This window comes from Schistosoma mansoni, chromosome 1 (assembly GCF_000237925.1).
Source record: "Schistosoma mansoni strain Puerto Rico chromosome 1, complete genome".
NCBI lineage: Eukaryota > Metazoa > Platyhelminthes > Trematoda > Strigeidida > Schistosomatidae > Schistosoma > Schistosoma mansoni.
The window spans coordinates 32,800,192-32,821,642 of record NC_031495.1 but is presented as its reverse complement, the minus strand read 5'-3'; the positions used below and the strand labels follow the sequence as shown (position 1 = coordinate 32,821,642).

The 21,451-nt window shown below is 38.3% G+C and overlaps 1 protein-coding gene across 2 annotated transcripts in view; it reads left to right on the top strand.

Moving 5' to 3' along the window:
* Positions 1 to 15,053, top strand: part of Smp_005190.1 (putative mitogen-activated protein kinase kinase kinase 3, mapkkk3, mekk3) — a gene marked incomplete at both ends in the record, with an annotated part of 42,079 nt that extends 27,026 nt beyond the window's left edge. Inside the window, 5 exons of one of the 2 annotated variants that reach the window (XM_018794111.1) lie at positions 5,279 to 5,347; positions 9,999 to 10,094; positions 13,453 to 13,520; positions 14,633 to 14,688; positions 15,038 to 15,053. In XM_018794111.1, coding sequence (XP_018648556.1) covers positions 5,279 to 5,347; positions 9,999 to 10,094; positions 13,453 to 13,520; positions 14,633 to 14,688; positions 15,038 to 15,053 — 305 coding nt within the window. Of the gene's footprint in view, positions 1 to 5,278; positions 5,348 to 9,998; positions 10,538 to 13,452; positions 13,521 to 14,632; positions 14,689 to 15,037 lie in introns of those variants that run through there. The other variant, XM_018794112.1, reaches the window with a different exon arrangement.
* Positions 15,054 to 21,451: the final 6,398 nt, after the last annotated feature.

Sequence of the window (21,451 nt, the reverse complement as noted above, 5' to 3'; positions counted from 1 at the left end):
ACCATTGGTTACGATAGTCACGCGGACCCCAACCAGGTAGTCTGCATCTGCCAACATGGCTCAGGCTAGAAGTTAGTGACTTCAAACACTGATGCCATGTTTTGGTTTGGCCGCCCCTAACTCTCTTCCAACCATCCCCAATACTAGTCATCATAGCGCGTCGTGGTAATCTGTGTTCAGGCATACGTAACACATGGCCCAACCATCTCAGTCGATGAAGATTCATGACCTCATCAACTGATTTACCATCGTCCCCTAATACCCTGCGTCTAACCTCACTATTACTTACCCGGTTATCCCAGCAGATGCGAGCAATATTTCTAAGACATCTGTGGTCAAATACTAGTAACCTACGAGTATCTTCTACTCTTAATGGCCATGTTTCACAGCCGTAAAGTAGAACAGAGCGAACTGCTGCGCAGTATACTCGTCCCTTAATTGATAGACGGATATCTCGTCTTCGCCATAGGTGACGTAAGTTGGCAAAAGCCAAACGAGCTTTTTGAATCCGTGCTGAGATTTCGTCAGACACCAACCCATTAGGGCTGATCAGACTTCCAAGATAAGTGAAGTTGTCCACGCGTTCGACTACTTCACTCCCTATCCTTAGTTCGGGTGTTGATGCAGGCCAGTCCTGGAGTAACAATTTACATTTGGATGGGGAGAAACGCATCCCAAACATCCTGGCATTATTACTGAGTTCCAACAGAAGACTCTGCATTTTGTCAGCGTCTTCACCAAACAGGACTATGTCATCTGCGTATTCTAAGTCGCTTAGTGGTCCCCCTGGTAGGAGATCAATTCCTGTAAATTCAGTCGACGAGAGTGTTATTTCCAGCAACAGGTCTATAATGAAGTTAAACAAAAATGGGGATAGTGGACAGCCTTGACGTACACCACTTGACGTTGTAAAATCATATGACAGTTCGCCATAAGCTCTCACTCGACTGATAGTGTTCGAGTAAAGAGCCTTCACAAGGTTTATGTACTTCTCAGGTACACCTTTCAATGACAGACATTGCCACAGAACCTCTCGGTTTACAGAGTCAAATGCTGCTTTTAAGTCAAGAAAAACTATCATTGTCGGACGCCGATAAACGTGTCTGTGCTCTAAAACTTGACGAATGGTGAATATGTGGTCGATACAGCTACGACCAGGTCTGAAGCCAGTCTGATTTTCTCGTGTTTGCAGTTCACGAGTCTTAGTTAGGCGCCCGATAATTATTGAGGCTAGTATTTTAGATACTATGTTAGTCAGACTAATCCCTCTATGGTTATCGCAGGATGATTTTGACCCCTTTTTATATATTGGGACAATAAGTGATTGTGACCAGTCGGATGGGATTACATCCGTCTCCCAGATTTTAGCCAGAATATTAGTCAACCTAATCGCTAAAATTGGACCACCATATTTAAAAACCTCTGGAGCCAATCCATCTGGTCCAGCTGCTCTTCCTCGTTTCAGATTACCTATAGCCTTTTGAACTTCAAGTAGGGTCGGGGGGCCTACTTCAATGTTCCATTCAGGTTTTCTGGGAATAGTGGGTAGTTGTACAGTAGCTGAAGGCCAGCTAAACTGCTCCTTAAAGTGTTCCGCCCATCGTTCTAAACGTTTGGGTTGAGAGCAGATAAGGGTTCCGTCTTTTTCGGAGATTGTCTCACTTACACTTGACTTCTTAATTCTGGTTTCTTTTATTAGTCTGATGAGTTGCCTGGTGTTGCCTACAGTCGCTGCCTTTTCCATCTCTTTTGCTTTCGTTGCCCACCACTGCTCACGATCGTTCCTTAGACTTTTAGTTAACCTAGATCTAATTTGTTTACGCTCTTCGTCATGTTCAGAGCCTGATGGGATGAGTTTACGCGAATCCATCAGTGAAATAGACTTAAAAGAAATCCATTGATTTTTTGGAGCCCTATGGTTTAAATGACTAATAGATGTTACTGCTGTTTCCACAGCTGTTCGTGTGTCTTTCCAAGCAGTATCTGGGTCAGTCTCGTTTACAGAACTGCCTAGATGTGAACTCAGTTGTTTCTGGAAATTCGCATTTGGCTTTTTCGTCCTCCAGTTCAATCCTAATGCGTCTTCTTAGTGTACTTTTCCTGCGTCCATTGAGGTGCAGACAAATGCGCGCTCGTATTAAAGCGTGATCAGAGTCTAAACAAGTATTCCAATACGAGCGACAATCTTCTATTGAGCCTCTCCAACGATGACTGATGACAATATGGTCTATTTGAGTCCACCGTTGGTTTGGTGCAGGTGGTCGCCATGTTAGACGATGTCTCTCCTTATGTTTAAAATTAGTGCTTGCCAAAAATAAACGATTGTCTGAGCATAGTTGCAACAGACGATCACCATTATCGGTTCGTTGAGCCGGAATACTAAAACACCCACCTAAATGTCTTTCTGTTTGATTTAAGCTGCCTACCTGGGCATTAAAGTCACCCGCTACGACTACTATGTCTGAGCGCTTAGCTTTCTGAAGAAGCTCAGAGAGCTTTCTGTAAAAGTCATCTTTCACCTCATCATGGCTGCAGTCAGTGGGAGCGTAGGCAGAAACGACGAAAAGGCAACGACGTGTGTCCCTATCCTTCCGAGTTCTTACGGAGCCATTTAGCCGGACAGCACACAGGCGACTGTTAACGGGGATCCATTCTAGTAGTGCCTGTTCTGCCCTTGTACTTAGTGCTATGCCTACACCTGCAAGTCCGCGAGAACTAGCCAACGGGTCGCCAGATACACGGAGGGTGTATTTCGTTGGCTGTCCATTTTGGCGAGGTGAGGTCAAGTGAATGACCACACTGGGATCCTGTATGCGTGTTTCGGAGACACAGCATACATCAATGGTACGAGATTCTAGGGTTTTAGCTAAGGAGGCCTGTTGACCGATTTGACATAGGGTACGTACGTTGAAGGCTCCAATGTGTAGTTTGGAGCGAGGGTTTAGTAGACCTGGGACAGTGTTTCGCGCACTAGAATCGTTGGCCATGGTGACACTTGAGGAGGAAACCGAGAGAGGAAGTTTAGTGTTGAAAGTCAAGGTAGAAGGAATAGTAGGAATTGAAGAAGGAGATTGATTATGAATACAGTGGTCTTGAGTGCTGTTAGAGGTATGAGGGCAGTTATCACTTCCCGGTTGCCCACACCGTGGAAGGATTCTTCTAGAGGTACCTGAAAAGGAAATTGGGTTAGAAGTGGTCTTAATGACCTGAGAGCGTGACCGCAGTGCCCAAGGGACAACTGCTTGAGGTCGGTCACACACGACCTTTTTGTGGGTAGTTTTTGTGTTAGCTCCGTTCTTCAAAAAAAAAACCTTACCGCCGGAGACGGATATCCGTGGGATAAGGCGAGGTGTGCATTTTTAGGGTCGACCTTTTCTAACCCCACCCCTCCTTGTGGGAAGGCAGCATCGCTGTCATGCTGGTTGTCTGAAGGAAACACCTTACTGCTGTCACACCCCTGTACAGTCAGCAGTACGACTTCGCCTTCGGACCTTGGGTTTGCTGCTTTTAGTCTCACTGCTCTTCAACCAACCTGTCTGGCATGGTAGGACCTCGAGGAACGATTGTTCCAGCCAGCATAGCTCGATTGCTTCATCACAATAGGCAAGCCCGACCACCACGTCAAGGTAGCAGCAACGGTCGGGTCCATGGTTTTTGATAATAATACTTACTCATAGAACAGCATTAAATTTGTGTAGAAGCCAAGTAGATTCATATTACTTAGGGAATGTCAAATAAATACAGTCTCTTCAGAATCATGATTTTCATACCTTGTTAAAGTGGTAACTTGTTGATCAGTGCACCTCAATTCAATTTGAATACTCTGGGTAATGTCAAAAGGAATCATACAGATTAATTAATATTATCATTACAAACATGATAACTGGGGTTGAAAAAAAATGTACGTTGCTAATGTACCTAATTGAGTGGTATACAGTTTACCAACTAATTATTATTGATATATCTTCGTTTCACAGAGTATATATTCTAGAAAGAAAATTAATGACTGTCATCACTTGATCGTATGTCACTACATCGATTACCCAGTTATGTATGTATTTTCTTTGTTTTAATTCATTTGGAACACGATCACATCAGTATTAATTGCTTGATAATATAGAAACTGATGATTTTATTTTGCACCATTAAATGTTGACAATAATATCTAAAGAGTGCTTCTACATATTTATCTATAAATCGAAAGCAGCCTCTTTATCTGTAAAATAATTAGATTGAATTATACAATTATCATCACAATTTTTAAACAGTATACACTATGGTATTTCTGTTGTATTTTCAGAGGGAGTTTTGTATACATCGGGATTCACAATAATTTCTTTTCATATGATTATTGCTGCTGTGATGACCTTAAGTTATTTATTTTATGTTAATAGATATTAATTTTTTTCCTGTAACGCTAACAAAATTTCATATTTTCCCATAACGTTTGCTTTTTTTGACTGATTGTTACCACTTTTACTTGGCTAATTCTCCTGTGTTTTTTAGTTCATGTTTTGCTGCTATATATACAGAGTTGTTCCACTTTAGTTCTATATTCGCTGAATTTCAAGATTTTTCTGCACTTCTGCTTTCTTGGATTCCGTCATTTGTGGATTATTGATGAAATTTGGTGTGCCACTTGTTGTATTATCGAGTTTGCATTATTTTCCGTCCTTATTAGAACAATTTCAATTGTGTGTAGTAAGAAATAACCGTAGATCCAATTGAACCAGTCATTGGACACTATTTACATATACATTGTTTCTGTAATCGTTGCTGTGTGGTCTTCGTAGTATTAAATCAAATGAGTTTAAACTGTCCATCAATATTGATAGATATCTTTTATTATACGAAGTCACCAAGTTGTCATTCATAAGTCCTTTAATCCGATCTCAGAAAAATATACACACAGGAGGCTGCATGTAAACTCTAATGACGAGCTTCATCAAATAACCAAAATGACGTATGTTATACCACTGTAAAATATCAATTCAGTCCTTATACATCGTTTTCCAAGAATACCTGCTCTACCGTTCCATCTACTTTGATTTTGCGGGTGTTCGATTAGTATAATTAACTCATACGAAAAATACACCTCAAAACAAATATATATAACTATATTTGATAAATGAACTTCATCTATTGATGTTTTTACATATTTATCGTATTGTTATATTCCATTGAAATAACTGTATGCATACCATTGATGATGTGCATTTGTCCACTTAATTTTTTTAGTCTCAATATATATTCCCTGTATGTTTTATTTTGATTTCAGTTGAAGATCAGTTGCAAGTGATTAAAGTTGTACAGCTTGATACACGTTCGTTGTTAATTTGTTTTCCCAGTAAGTCAATTAATTAACTACCATTATTATTCATTTGTATTGGTTGTTTGAATCTCCCCGTTGATGATTAGGACGTGATAGCGTTTGAAGCGAACGATAATGGATCCGAGTCCCAGAGTGGACATAAACTCAGGGATGCAGGCACATTCATCGAACGAGTCTCGAATAAGGTGGAACGTGCATCCTGGATTTTACTGATAACCACCATCCACCTCTGTGTATAATACTATTATTTTATTCTACCTGAAATGAATATTAAAGGCTAAAATAGTTAATTTTACTGTGCTCAGTTTTTTAGTTTTAGATAATTTGTAAAGATTGTTTTAATCATATGTTTCATCGAGATCGACATAAGAATAATTATAAAGTAGAAAGCACTGATATTTATTTATTTAAACACATATATATTGGTACAAAAGGGCACCAGGTACATATGCGCCACACAAAATAATGAAAGTAGGAAGAGAAGGGATGAAAAGATAAGGCGGACTGAAATGTACAACCAGAAGACTCTTTCAGTTAGGAAAGTTAGAACCAATCTTTATGTAGAAAGTAAAAGAAGGTTGCAGCAGGATCGCCACTGGCTTCTATTCTGAGCCATATCTGATAACGTCTCTAGCCACTGTGTTGCACCATCTCTCGGACCCCAACCAAGGAGTCGTGAAGGACCAACAGAAGCTAGCCCTTTGCAGCTCTCTTTCATGCCACGACACCATGTCATACACTGACCTCCTCTCCGCTTTTTCCAACCAGTCCCAGAGTCGGCAAATAATGCACGACGTGGAAGTCTCTGGGACGACATTCGTAAAACATGTCCAAGCCACCGAAGTCGGTGTTTCAAGATGGTGACATCAATTGAATTATCGTCTCTGCGCCCGAACACACGATGCCGAACCTCTGCATTACTAACATGGTGTTGCCACTGGATGTCAGCAATCCTTCGAAGACAACGATGATCGAACACAGAGAGTCGTCTAACATCCTCAACTCGGAGAGGCCAGGTTTCACAAGCATAGAGCAAAACTGCTCTCACCGACGCGTTGTAGATCCGACCTTTTACAGCCAGACTAACATCACGAAGGCGCCAAAGATGGCCCAGATTGGCATAAGCCGCTCTGGCTTTCATTATACGTGCACCAATCTCATCACTCACGCCACCACCAGCACTTATATAGCTACCTAGATACACGAACTTCTCAACTACTTCGATCTCCTCACCATCCAGGGTGAGTACAGGATTAGAATCCTGCCAGTCTTGTAGGAGTACTTTGCACTTGGAGGGTGCAAAGCACATGCCGTACCTGCGGACACTGATTGCCAGCTGATTAAGTGCGGATTGCATGCCTTGGGCATTATCGCACAGTAAGACAATATCATCCGCATACTCAAGGTCGAGAAGTCGTTCTCCAGGCAACAGATCCACACCACCATTACTTACATCCACCAGAGCTGTTTCCAGGATGTCGTCGATGGCAAGGTTGAAGAGGAATGGTGAGATCGGGCAACCCTGCCTAACCCCACTGCTCGAATGGAACAAGGGAGAAAGGTGGTTGTATGCCCTCACTCTGCCTGAGGTGTTCGTATACAGGGCCTTTAAGATGTTAATGAACTTCTCAGGCACACCCTTCTTCAATAGACAATCCCAGAGAACAGTCCTGTCCAACGAATCGAAGGCCGCCCTGATATCAAGAAACACTACGATTGTTGGCCTGCGATAAGTATGACGGTGTTCTAACATTTGGCGGAGGGTGAAGATGTGATCAATGCATCCTCGACCAGAACGAAAACCAGCCTGCTCCTCGCGAGTCAATCGTTCTCGGGTTTTAAACAACCTACGAAGAATGATAGAAGCCAATAGTTTGGACGCAATCGAAAGTAGACTTATCCCCCGATAGTTATTGCAGGAACAACGTGAACCCTTTTTAAAGATAGGGACGACTATTGACTCATTCCATGATGTTGGAACACTTTCTTGCTCCCAAACCTTTCCAAACAACACCGTCAATTCCTTAGTCAGAAAGTCGCCACCATCTTTAAAAAGAGCCGGAGGTAAGTCATCTGGGCCCGGTGATTTGTAACGTTTCAAGAGTTGGAGTCCCTTGCGGACTTCCGCCTCGTTTGGTGGAACAGTCGTCACCGGCCATGGGGGGCAGGACAAGCTGGTTGATGTTGCCGGAGCAGCAGGCCAGTTGAACTGCCCTTCGAAGAATTCCGCCCATCGTCCAAGACGTCGGGAGATGTTAGTGATTGGCATCCCATCATCCTCGTAGATTGTTTCACTCACACCAGACTTCTTGCTGCCAGTGGCTCGGATGAATTGGAAGAGCTTCCGGCAGTTACCAGATGCAGCTGCTGCTTCCATCTCATTAGCACGCTCCGACCACCAGGCTTCCCGGTCCTTACGCAAGCTTTGCCCGATTTCATTACGTAACAGCCTTCGTTTGTGGTCAAACTCACGGTCACCCGGAGTAGACCGACGGGCTTCCATCAGTTGTAAGGAGCCAGAAGAAACCCAGTGCTTGTAAGCGGGACGTTTCGCGAAGCCGCAAGCGGCTTTACTCGCCATTTTCATGGCGTCGTGAAGATGCAACCAATGCTCATCTATACTTTTCGGTGGGGTGGTAGCTAGCCTAGAGGCTAGCTCCGCTCGATACTTACTTGCAACAGAAGTTGCAGCCAGTTTACTAATATCAATCCGTTGGTGGTGGTCAATCCTTCGGCCACTGAAAAGTAAGGTGAGATTGGCGCAGACCAGGGCATGATCAGACTCCAGATAGGTACTCCAAAAGGAGCGGCAGTCTTGTACACAACCACGCCAGCGGTAGCTGATCGCGATGTGATCAATCTGAGTCCAGGCTTGGGATGCAGAGGGAGGACGCCAGGTGGCACACCGGCGATGACTGTGCCGGAAGTTAGTGCTGGCCAGCAACAGGTTGTGGTCTGTGCACAGTTGCAGCAAACGGTCCCCGTTATCTGTCCTGTGACCAACAAGTCCCCATCGGCCACCTAGACGACTCTCTTCTGTGCCTAGACGCCCGACCTGTGCATTCAAGTCTCCGGCTAGTACTACAATATCTGTCGAACGCGCTTTCTGGAGAAGAACTGTTAACTGATGGTAAAACTCATCCTTGATTGCATCCGGGCTGCAATTTGTCGGGGCATAGGCGGAGATGACGAAAAGACACCGTTTCTCACGCCGATTTCTTCTCACTTTGATGGAACTTTCTAATCTAACAGCACATAACCGACTGTTAATGGGGATCCAATCGATTAGTGCTGCCTCAGCTCTAGCGCTTAGTGCGACACCAACGCCAGCAAGACCAGACGAAGATGCCACAGGGTCCCCGGATAAGCGCACGTGGAACAAGCTTTTCGAGGCGACAGATGGAGAGCGGATTTGTAGTACTTCACTAGAGTCTTGAATACGGGTCTCGGATAGACAACAAACATCAACATTAAGACCTTCCAAAGACATAGCCAGCCCTATCTGTTGTCTGATATGCATTAGTGTGCGAACGTTGAAGGAAGCCAGCTTGAACGGCGTACGTGGTTTCAGAAAGACTGCCTCAGTATTCATTATCGGTGGAAGCATTCACTTTCAACCAGACAGTGACTGGAGATCGTTTAGATAGGACAGATTTTCCACCAAGAGCGAGCTGCTGCATAAGTTGAAGAGTAAGGTTACACAAATTGGGGATAAAAGTGGGTGAATTAGCGATATGGTAAGTAATAATAATAATAATAATGTAAATTGTCTTGCTTATAATATGAGCAGGAATAGAATCGTCAGTAGAGTTCATCATTTCATTCATTTGTGTGTGGGCTGTGATACTGCCCGGGTGCCCAAACCGAAGCAGGTGGTTTTCTTAGGGGACCACACCCCGAGCCTTTGACCTAAAGGTCTGATCCACAAGGCAGTGGAGCATCGTGAGGAGATGCAGTCCCATGGTAGCCGTTGACCAATGACAGGTTCTTCCGCCATTCGTTCCATCAGGATACTGGAGCCCATGTGCACCATTGGTTTGGAATCAGGGTTTTCCAACTCCCCTAGGTGGACCCTCCGTGTCCACCAATCCGGTTATAGCGCCGGACATTCGCTTTTCGTCCTCTCACTTTCGTAAACAACACCCCCGCCACGAGAAGGCAGTGAGTAGGACTTCCCTGGCAGAGGCTATATATTCGCTGGCCATGTGAGAGCATTTCGAGAGGGAGAGTAGACTCTCCCCACTCTCGGCCGTACCAGGGCATTTGGGGGCAGAAAGCACTGAAAATATATTTCATCATCATGAATTGGTTCGTATGTGTACATGTCTACGATTCCACATGAGTTAAAACTAAAGACATTTATCTCATATGATTAGTAGTACTACATTTTTGTCAGACTATTAAGCTACAATATAAATAGTCCGTATTTCCCTACTATCACTCATTTCACGATACAGAATGATTTTTGTCCGATGTCATTCGCTGAATAAAACCGTATTCGAATTTTACCTTTTATTATTGCTTGGAATCGCTTTTATTCATAATTGGATTAATTTGTTTGAGTAGTTACGTTATTCTTGTAGTGTACTTTTCTGTTCTGTAATAATTTTTTTCTCTGTTTATTGATGTTTCAATGTTCACCGTATTTTAATTTATTCTTGATTAGCACACGCTACAATGGTGAATATGAATGGTCGTGTACTAGTTAGTAGAGATGGACGAATAGCCAAATTCCCATTCGATACAACAGTCGACTCCATTGGTAAGCTTGAATATCATCGTTTTGTGTATTTAATTTGTTTGTTTTTCGATTTCTTCATAATTGTAATAACGTTGAAAATGAAAACAATTATTTCTTCGAATGAATAATGTGACATTATTGGATCAAGCAAACTATTACTTTATTCCACCTTTTTAGAAGTTTTTCTGGTAAATTTCCCTCGTCCTAACGAACCGATCTGAGAAGTCTAAGTATCCATGCATGAAATAGACTAATTGTTAAAGACTTCATGGTTTTGTATCATGTCTTGATTTGGTCATCCACAGCAATTTTCCAAAGTAACCCCACATCAGCTAACATCATATTTCGGTTTACATAATGTGACATTCGTATCACGTAACCTATCCACTCCTATCACTGGGTTCATAAAATCTATTAAGTATGATCCAGAACATTTCTCGCAATAGACAAGAAAGGCTCGGGAACAATTAAAAAGCATTTTATCCAACCAGCGTTGACTAGACGTTTTACTAGAAGCATCACGAAAGTGAAAAGTCACGTATAGAGTTTCTGATTGGCTGATTATTATACTGCTACCATGGTTAATAGCATTCCAGAATTTTCGGAAAAACCCAAGGACTTCTTAAATAATATGAAAACCCTATATTTTCTGTACATGAATGAACCTTCGGAGTAAAATGCTTTTCGCATATTTTGCGCCTTTTCTCTCATGTTCAAGTCGCTGTGTATATTTAGATTGCGGGTTACCAGACTAGCTTAGGATCCGAGTATAGCGTTCAATAAGCAAGACTTATCAGGATCGTGCTCTTGTTTGAAAGACTGAAATAACCTGTCAGACATAGAACTCACTAAAAGGTCAATCTATTTGGAAACGCGTCATAAGTACGTTCTTATTTTCAGCTATATAACTGATTCCATTTGTTATCGTTTATATTTCATGTCAACCTTTAGGAAAGACAGAAAAGATGAAGAGAATAGTGGCTCTTGCCTATTTTATTTAAATTCAATGCAGTCTATATTTAACATATTTTTAAAACATACTTCCTAGAGCTCTGCTTATTGTTAATGTTCTGAATAACCTACAACTTTGTATTGATATAGTTCAATAAATCAATTATTTATTTAGCTCAAACCGTTCGACAAAAATAGATAGCTATCTCTTTGAAGTGTACTTTTCACTTCAAATATATTCTATTATATTTAAAACCTTATACTTATGACATTAAGTAACAGAATATTGACAATCGGTACCTCAAAGCTTAACGGCGTTACAGTTAATGAACTCACAAACCTCATATTCAATTTCTGCGTTTGTTTTTGCATATTGTGCTTTAAGCGTAATCTATTGTTTTTTTTTAATAATTTTGATGAGTTTGTGCATTTTAGTGTAAAATCAAACTCTTCAATCTATTTCCATCCATAGTTAAGATATTTTGGCCTATTACTTGGATATTTTGACTCTTATTTTCCCTTATAAAATCTAATAATCAACAACATTTACGAATTATACTCAATGTTATTTTACGCTCTGTTTATCTTGTTCTAGTTTGTTAAAGACAACTGAACATTCTTGTTTCATTGTAATGTTTAAGTCTTGATTATGAACTGTTGAATATTCTGAATGAAATTTTTCACTTAATCCATTGATGATTTTAAATTTATCATCATATCTTATTTTGTAATGTGATCGTAACAGTTTACAAATTGGTTTATGACTTCACCGAATTATTCTCAATTAAGTTGGATGGGTTATGAAGAGACTAGTACAAATCGAAGACAGTTTTTTATTATGTCATGAATTGATATTAACTGGAAAATGATTGTAATCAATTGTTCAGTGCTCCTAGTAGTATACAACATTTCTTCACTTGATATCAGTTCGTGGCGATAACTAACTTCAAATAAATAGATAACTGTTAAAAACACTGAATGAATTCATAATCGCATGCTTAATCGTTTGCAATGGCGAAGGTGCATCCACTCTTTGTATTCTGCCAAATCCTAATCTTCTGAATTCTTCATGTCTCTATCCTTTTCTCTTTCCAAATTTATTTCATTGGATTATATTCCTTCAATAACATCTTCAAACCCTAATCTTTCACATAATGCTTATACTCTTATTACTTCTACCACTATGGGATTTGAATCGACAACTGAATCTCTGTGCTAATGTGGTATGGCAACTCGAACTGATGTACGTAGGTATGAAGTTCTACGTTGTAACTGACTGACTGCATGCTTAATTGTAATAGGCTTTCACATGGATTTTTCTAAAGTCTACTTAAAAGTCGTAATTAACCAGTCTTGTTAAGAATGAGGCCTTAACTTATCAAGGACATCAGAGGAGTATTATGCTCTACCACAGATTGATTGAAGTTGTTAATATGAACTATTAAATTCCTAATTATTTGTCTAGACGTATTGTGTACTCAACACTATACCTGGAAATGCCCACTTAAATCTTTTACGTCAGGTTCACAGTGTGTACCATTAATCAGCTAGTCCTAAATTAGAATGATACAGTTATCCAGTATTTCCTAGTAGCGGTAGATGATACTCCAGTTGATATTGTTTATCAAAATTACCTCATAAAATCCCTATAAAACCAGCTTATAATTAATATGCTAATGAATTGAGGTTTTCTGTTACTGTTTTTTGTATAGAATCTTGTAACGAAAACAATAAGTCGTACTGTAGATGATTCCTCAACATATTGTAGTGAACAAGAACACTAGTGGGGACAATCGAATGTATTATGGCACAGAATTACAGAATATCTCACTAAAATCTGACAAACATACAGTAAACAGTTAATTTGCAAACTATCAATCAATTGTCTCAATCTTGACCTTTCCTTCTGCAAATATTAGTCCATCGTCTCTGACTATTATTGTTCATGCATTTTCATACCAATTCCGTCCCGTTCCTGTTCTCTCCTTATCGATGCTCTACTGACATACATTCAATGCTTGACCATCGTTATATACTACTTATGTGGACATAAGTAGCTCACACCACAGTATCATTTAATTCAATTGTATATACTTTTAAACAGCAACATTTCTGTTTAGTATTTTGTCAATCGACAGAGTAATTCTTGTTCCATAAATAAAATTAAGTCTTTTTTTCTTGAGAATATATACAGTCACTAATGTTTTTCACTCAACAAAATTAGAGGTTTAAACAAAATGAAATTAGTATTTTTTTCAACTTGAATTAAATGTCTACTAGATAGTCTTAGTCGTTAAAAGAAAAGGGGTATGTTAAAAGTATCCTAGTTCCTACCTTTTTGAAGAAATTATGTATGGATAAAAGACTCATTTTATGTGATTCCTCAAGTTTTATTTTAAACGCATATTTATTTCATTTTGTTTAATAGTTCGATTGCATGACAGTGTACTCGCTTTTCATACACATGGTTTGAGGGGTATCGATTTCTTCGGTAGGGTAAGTATTTCTACTCTTTAGATCTAATAATAATTACTTTTTGCAAATTTATAAGCAAAAACATTTTACTCGCGATGTGATAATTTAAAGATAGTCTCAGTGGCAGTAATTGGTTATAGATTATTATACGGAGATTGACTTAAATGTTTGTGGACGACTTAAGTATATTAAGAAATTTAAGTATAATATTGTCCTCGAAGTTTGTTTATTTTCTAGTCGTGATAGCCTCTTCGTTTTTGGCAACACATGTAATAATGCAACTCAACGGTCACCTGCAAGTTCATACGCTAGACTTTTCTTTCCTTTACTTACAGTGTGTGAGGGGGTATCGCTACTACTATCTGATTGGGTTCGAACTGTTGTATATCGTTTGCTTAATCAATTAAACCACAATACTATGTCTTATTTATTTGATTAACTGCGGAGATTGAACAAAACAACTACCTGGTTTAAATGGGTATCTAGCTAAAACCATTTTATAATTTTTAATACAAACTGAAGTCTCCATAAAAATATGAGGAAAATCTGTTGCATTATGATTTTAGTAAACTTGTATTACATACTTGCTCCAATAAATGCTGTTTAGGAACATCATTAATACCACACGCGCAATATGTACAAAGATCTTTCTCCTTAATAAAAACTGATGCATTCTTTTGTTAAAAAAGTAAGGTACTCCTTTAGCAATTGAAAATTGTCATTCATTTGTCTGTGTTCCCATTATCCATAATATGTGCATCACCTCATCATAAAGTACGAAATATTTTCCACAAAATTATCCATGTTTCTGTAGATATTGAGCCCAATGCTACTTAAATTACCAGTAGTTATTGATAAATGTCTGTATTTTATAGTTACTTAAGCATATCGACACCTGATAATTAGTATGAAGAAAATATGTATTACAGTTCAGCTAGATGGTTTCAGAAGAAACTCTTGATCATCGAGTAATATTCTTGTTGGATGGATGATAAGTTTTCAATAGCCTCAACCTCTTAAACAGAATAACATCCCAAAAAGATCAGTAATCCTAATTAATAACTGATTCTAGTAAGTTCTTTTACTTTGGCGTATAAAATATTGTAATCATGTTTTTAATATTGTATTTTTAGGTTACACAAGATATTGATGACGATAAACATGTATATCGACTATTAGGAAGTGATCGGTAAGCCAATGATTGGTAAACATTTCAAATGTTTTGAAATTGATAATATTACTATTCTAATATATAGAAATTCATTTACTGACAAGCATTTAAGATTTCATAATACTAGGAGGTAGTCCAGATTTGGAATGGGAACAGTAGTTTTGATACTATTTAGGAAATAGAGTTTGAAAACAGCTGTATAGATTTTCATCAGTTATTTCATTATTCGTCTTTACTTTTTGGTAGTTGAGCCAACCATATACAATGCGACTCTTATGAACTGAAGCCGGTAACCATCCCACTGTTTCGTATTTCATTTATTTTTACTTTACTTATTTTCATACTGATTTTGTTTCTATCCGACTAGGAATATCGTTGTTGAGAGCAGGCCAAGTGATGATCCAATGTCGAATTCAAACCTCCTTATTTTGGTTGGACACGAAGATTCATCCTGATTCATAATTATTAGTTTTATCATCATTTTGGGGAAAAATACGAATTGTTTGCACACCTGAAAACTGTTTGAATAACTCATTTATTCTATCTTCAATTGATCACAGCAAAGGTATTGAAAATATTATTTCATCGAGTTGGGAAATCCTATTCGTTTTTATAATTGACGATTTATAGTGTTATGTTTATTATGAATTCGGAAAACAATACATACTCTATTTGTGTATGTCTAAAGGATGGCAAAAGTGTGTCCTCTGTAATGAACGGTGAAAATTGTTTAATACTTGGTTTTACCATCATATTTTTTTGTTGAAATTTAATTTATTTCTTTATCTTTTCATTTCTTTTTTTTTAATAGAAAATATTTCTCTTGTTAACTATTTCTCTGGTCAATCATTATTTTATGAAATTTGTACAGTCTTAGTTTTATTTGTTCATTTCTGGTCGGCATTACGCTCGCCCATGATCGGATTTATCTAACTAACACGTATGTTTTCGGAAGCTAATAATGAACCTTGTTTCTGCAACTGATTCGAACTTTCTTATAATGTCATTTTTGAACAGTTCTGATGACGAGACTGCCACTGACTAATCCATTTATGATTTAACTAATATACCGTATCAAGTAACCTAGAATACTAATCGATACTTCTTCAGTCGCTTCTGATAACTACTTGAATGTGAAGCCCAAATAACTTGTGATCTGTGCATTTTTTTTCTTTTCTAGGCACTTGGTTCTCAACCCGTGTGTTGCATAGTTTCGAACATCGGTTTACATATCGAAGCATAATATCCACATGATATTACCAACAGTTATATAATAGATTCATTTCATAGATTAGTATATGAACATTTATTTTCGTTACTCAGCTAAATTATTACTCACCTTGACCTACATACAGTACAAAATGCTGTTGGTAAGACTAGGTTTGGGCTTTTATTGTACTGGAATGGATATCATGTTTTTTTGTAGCTGCATTCTTCTAGTCGATTCTATAAAAGACTAATTCTTAACTGTAACAATAACCAAAACACACCCAGCAATCTAAGTACGAACGTCTTGCTCCATGCCAGTGTGATAGCTTAAATTAATTAATCCACATTATTTTCTGTATTTACTTATCAAGATGATGCTATTATGAAATTGGTCCTTTAAGAAATATTAAAAATATCATAGAGAGCACAAATACTTACTTTCTCGAATGGTGACACGCTTAAAAACTAAACCAATTCTTATTATTGGTGAATCACTGTTAGAAACCGCTTTTTCTCAGGATATATAATCAACAATATATTTGAGATCACTTTCCTATTGAACTGTGATAAAAAAAAGACCGACTTCACAACGGAATCGAAAGAGTAGTAATGTGAACGATATTATGCAACTAAACACAAAGAATATAGTTTGGGAGCAGTGAAGCTCATTAATCAGAAGTATAGAATAAAATTGAAACTCCAGATTTATGGGGAAACAAAATAAATGCATTTGTGCCACTGAGACCAATTTTAAGCTGTGTTACCTATCTAGTTACTTAACTCCCTGTAGGCTGGTCAGTTCTGACGCGTTTCAAATGAAAGCTATGGAAACCTGAGGATATTTCTACTTCAGGAAGAAGTCTACCTGAAGTTTGTGCTGATGTTATTCAGAAGGACATGGAAAGCTCCACGACCAAACCACCTAGCTCAGAGAACAAAACTGCATCTAAATCACCCACCTGAGTTACGAATCTTCACCATCTCGATGTTTCTACATTGTTATTCAAGGCGTTTGAGACGCTTTATTTTGTTAAACTCTTCAAACGGAAATAGGCCATTATTGAATTATTTCTCAGAAGGGAAGTAAAACTTTAGTCCTGATATTTTCTGCTGATGAAGATCTGAATTGTTCGTGTGCCCGATGTTTGTATCCTTACAGGAAATCGATCTCCAAATAGTTAGACATGAAGTTTCATTCCTAGGCGAGTACGTATGACGAAACTATACACAAAATAGAGATGCAGAGAGCTTTGATGAACACGTCGAGGTTACCAAATCTAATGATAATTTGTCGTAATTTGTCGAGTCGACGGGCATTATCTATCCAGTGATAAACACTGCTGCTTGACGAAGACGAGTTCCACAGTCTGTTCAAGGAATAACTCAGTAGGGTTTTGATATATTGCCCATGTTCTAAAACCTACCGAAGGATAAGTATTTAATATATCGATGATCCGCTGTTCCCAAACCCCCATTCAAGCGCCGACTGGTCGTGTGACGTGACACTTTCAACACAATTTTTGCCGAACCAACCCCTCTGCGGTTACCAACAACTTTATAATACGATGACTGTCCGCGAATACAACTAACGGAGCGGGGATAACATTTTTGTCAGTTGAAAATATTAGAAACACGAAGTTCAGCGAAGGGATCTCTTTCCAACGAATTTATTATCAAGCTGTACAATCGTATATATACGGAAATGTTTTGTTAAAGTACTAATTCCGTGAAGACTTTTTCATGGCGAAACTAGAAAACGATCAACTCAGTTCAATGATTAATCGATTTCACCTTTAGTGAATTAGAGGATATCTTACCTTCAACTCATGCCACCCTTCCATAAACTTCACCTTAGAAAGCGAGCGAGACCAATCAATCTGTTTTCTCGATGTATGTCTGATGAGAATGAGTAATGGTCCCTTAAAAAGATCAACTTTTAAAAAACAAACATGGAGTGGCCAGCTGACCAACTTCTATAGCTGGGTTCCTTTAAGTAGAAAGAGATATCTCATCTAGTCTTTATGTCATCGAACACATCGAATATCCAGTACGTAATGCATTGACGAAGAACTCGCATTCCTCAGAAAAGCCTTGACGGAAATGGCTACCCAGACCGTTTCATAGAGAAGAAAATGAATAAAAGTAGGTATGACGAGAAATCTAGTTGTTCCGTCCTAAAGCAAAACTCCTATATAAGTCTGGAATTTAAAGGTGATCGGACATCTGACAAAAATCATTTAACGACAGCGATTAAAAGAACATTTAATGCGGCAAAACTGCGAATGACCTTCACTAGTAGGAACTTATTTTCTGTGTCCATAAAAGATAAGCTTCGGCGTCTGGTTGCCTCCATGTGCATACACTGGTCCACCTTCTCTTGTAGAGCAAGGCACATTGGCCGTAGCCAACGCTCACTTTCAACTCGGATACGTGAACATGTCCCAGTTTGGTTCTACAACGGTGGAAAAAAGCAGTTAGTTCTATACTTGAACACCTAATCGACTATAACCATTCTATGGATCCATAGTTTGATTTTAAGGTTGTTTATATGATTCGTCCAAATCTACCTAGATTTCTTTGTATCCAACTCCTAAAAATAGCCGAAGCTCTTACCATCCATGAGCTCAAACCAGAACTACGCATACAAAAGAAGTACGTCCTATCGTCATCGTGGCCTTAATATTATTATTACTGCGTTCCCCATTACTTATGTCTCATTATTTTATTCATAAAAACCCATCACCTTATTTATCTTTACACCTCTACGACCTTTAATTATTGTAACTTAAGGCATTTTCATCATCTTATTAAATTCACTAAATCTATTGTTATTGTTCGTATTACGTAATCTGGTATTATAATATTTCTATTACGCCATCTTGGTTATTAGTGTTCACATTTCCTCACGGAATTAGTACCTTAACAGAAAACTTTCATATACGATTGTACAGCTTGATAATAAATTCGTTGAAAAGAGATCCCTTCGCTGAACTTCGTGTTTTTAATTGTTAATGTTTAAATGGGAATTATCTGTCAGTTTAAAATATAGTTTTGTTCTAAAGACCTTTACCATTAACAATTTCTAATGAATAGTTTAAATCCGAACTGGTGATGAAATCAAACCACTGCAACGAACTATAACTTCTACACAAACCATTAATTATTTCATATTAGTTACATATGTTAGAACGGTGGTTTACAGCTAAGTTTAATACTTTTGGAGTTGTGTCCCTTGAGCTAGACAATTTAGTTGCGAAGCCTTCATTATCATTCTGAATGGCACAATCAGCGCCTAATTCATTTACATGTGAGCTTTTTGAAACAATCCTTTCTTTTCGTGAGTTGCGTACTGATATACAGCCTGATGGCTAGAAATTAATCTAGTTGTATTCGTAAACGTTCTGACTAGTTATTGTATTTAATTGAATTGGTAAGCGGTAGCTCGTTTGTACGTACTACATGCTATTTCCAGGACTCAGGTACAAGAATAGACCAATTTAGTTGTAAGCAGTGATAAGATCATAAGAAAGCATCATCACAGGGTAATGAGTTTCATGAGCCATATTATAGATCATTCTGGGATACATAGATTACTTTGAGACTAGGAAACATGTTATTTAGTACAACAGTCAATATCCATTCACGAGGGCTCGATCAAAAGAGTGCACATTAGTAAGAACAACTATCAGAAGGGGTCACAACAATAACGACCAACAGAAAAACCAATATTAAGAGGGCGAGCAACGCAAGGAGTAATAAGAGTTTGAAATTTGACCAACTCACTGTCTATACGTTTGCCTTTACGATCAATCAAGAAGTGCTTTAAACGTCCAACAAATACCGTAGTTCCCTAAACTCTGTAACAATTTCTCATTTTTATTATCTTAATCGTTTTGTTTCATATATCTATTTTGAACAGCAAAGCCGAGAACCCAGTTAACCTGCTTAATAATGGGGTTCTAAAGTAGTGAGGTCTAGATAATGTCTTTTCACTTTGCTGATTAGAATTCCCTATTGATAAACATACATATTACGATGATAAACCAAAATGTTGAGATTTTTGTACTTACAAACGATGAGGCAATAGTTTGCCTGGTGATTCTAACCTTTCATCGTAACGTTTAATGGTTAGTCAAATGTAAATATAAATTATAAGGTTTCCCAGATATGTTATGAATATTCGCAAAACGACCAATCATTGCTCTATGTTTAATAAAATATCAGTAACAACACCCAATAGCTTCTTTAATTATGAACGGAGATGTAGATATCATGTCAAACACGATTAACATTGTTATGACTTATGCCCCTGTCAATTATCGCTTGACAAATCCGCCAATCAGAACACCGACATGTATGACCTTGTCCTTATGCAGCCTTGAGCCAACTCTGAGTACTTATTGGTTCTCTTTATAGTGGCTTCTCGCCCAATCTACCCCGTTCAGTCCAGAACACAAATACTAACCTCTGGTATATGAATCGTATATTCCAGACAAGCGTAGTTTATATACAAGCATATCAGACTGCACCACACCATAAAATGAAAAATAACAATTATACAAGATCAAGCCAAAAGTAGATGTGAGTATATGAAACTGTAACTAATAGACCGGGGATAAATTAAGTGGTAGATCGTACAACAGTAGCCAATAAGTCAAATGAAAGCTTACGATAAAAGGAAAACGAATACACATATAATCTAGTTACTTTGTAGTTACCCAATAGGGACATATGTAATAATAGTCTACACATAATTCCTGGCGGTTATCATCTACTTATTCTTCTGATATAACAAATATGAATCGAAAATAGTCTGTTCAGTCAAATGATTCGTACCCGCTGACAGGTATGGGTCAGTTGCATAGAGCGATTAGGTTGGGAACATCATATCCAAACGATACTCAATGAAAGACATTGTCTGAACCTCACAACTGTAGAACCCCATTATTAAGCAGGTGGACTGGATTCTCGGCTTTGTTGTTCGAAATAGCTGTGAGATGACATGACTGGGATAGTAAGAATGACAAATTTGAGGAACCACAGTATTTACTGTCGTCTCTCTTATTTCCCTTGAGCTACCATTTATTTCCCCCTTATTGGTTGCTTGTGGACGGTAAAGCAATTAAACTCTAAACCCCAAAATGCTTCATCCCCCCCCCTTTCAGTCCTCGCCTTAATTGACAGGTTTTCTGATAATCGTTCCCATTGATATGAGTCCTTTTTCTTGTCCCTTTATCAGTATGAACTACGATTATGAGGACACTATTACTGTGCTACGTTGTTGCCTAATGTTTCTCAGTCATCCATAGTCGTATACCACCTTCCTTTGTATTCAAAAGATTGATTTTTACTGATCCCGCAGAGTACAAAAAAATGGTATTTATAAGAGCCTTTGCTATGTATATAACCCAACCAAGTAACCAATAAAGCGGGATTAAATCCATCAAAATTTGTACGCACGTCTAGTTGTTGGCCACTAGCTGATTTTTATATGTTGCTGGTTATTGGATTAATAAGAACCAAAGATTATGTTCTGGCTAGCGACGTATATTAAAACTTTGGAAATGTAATT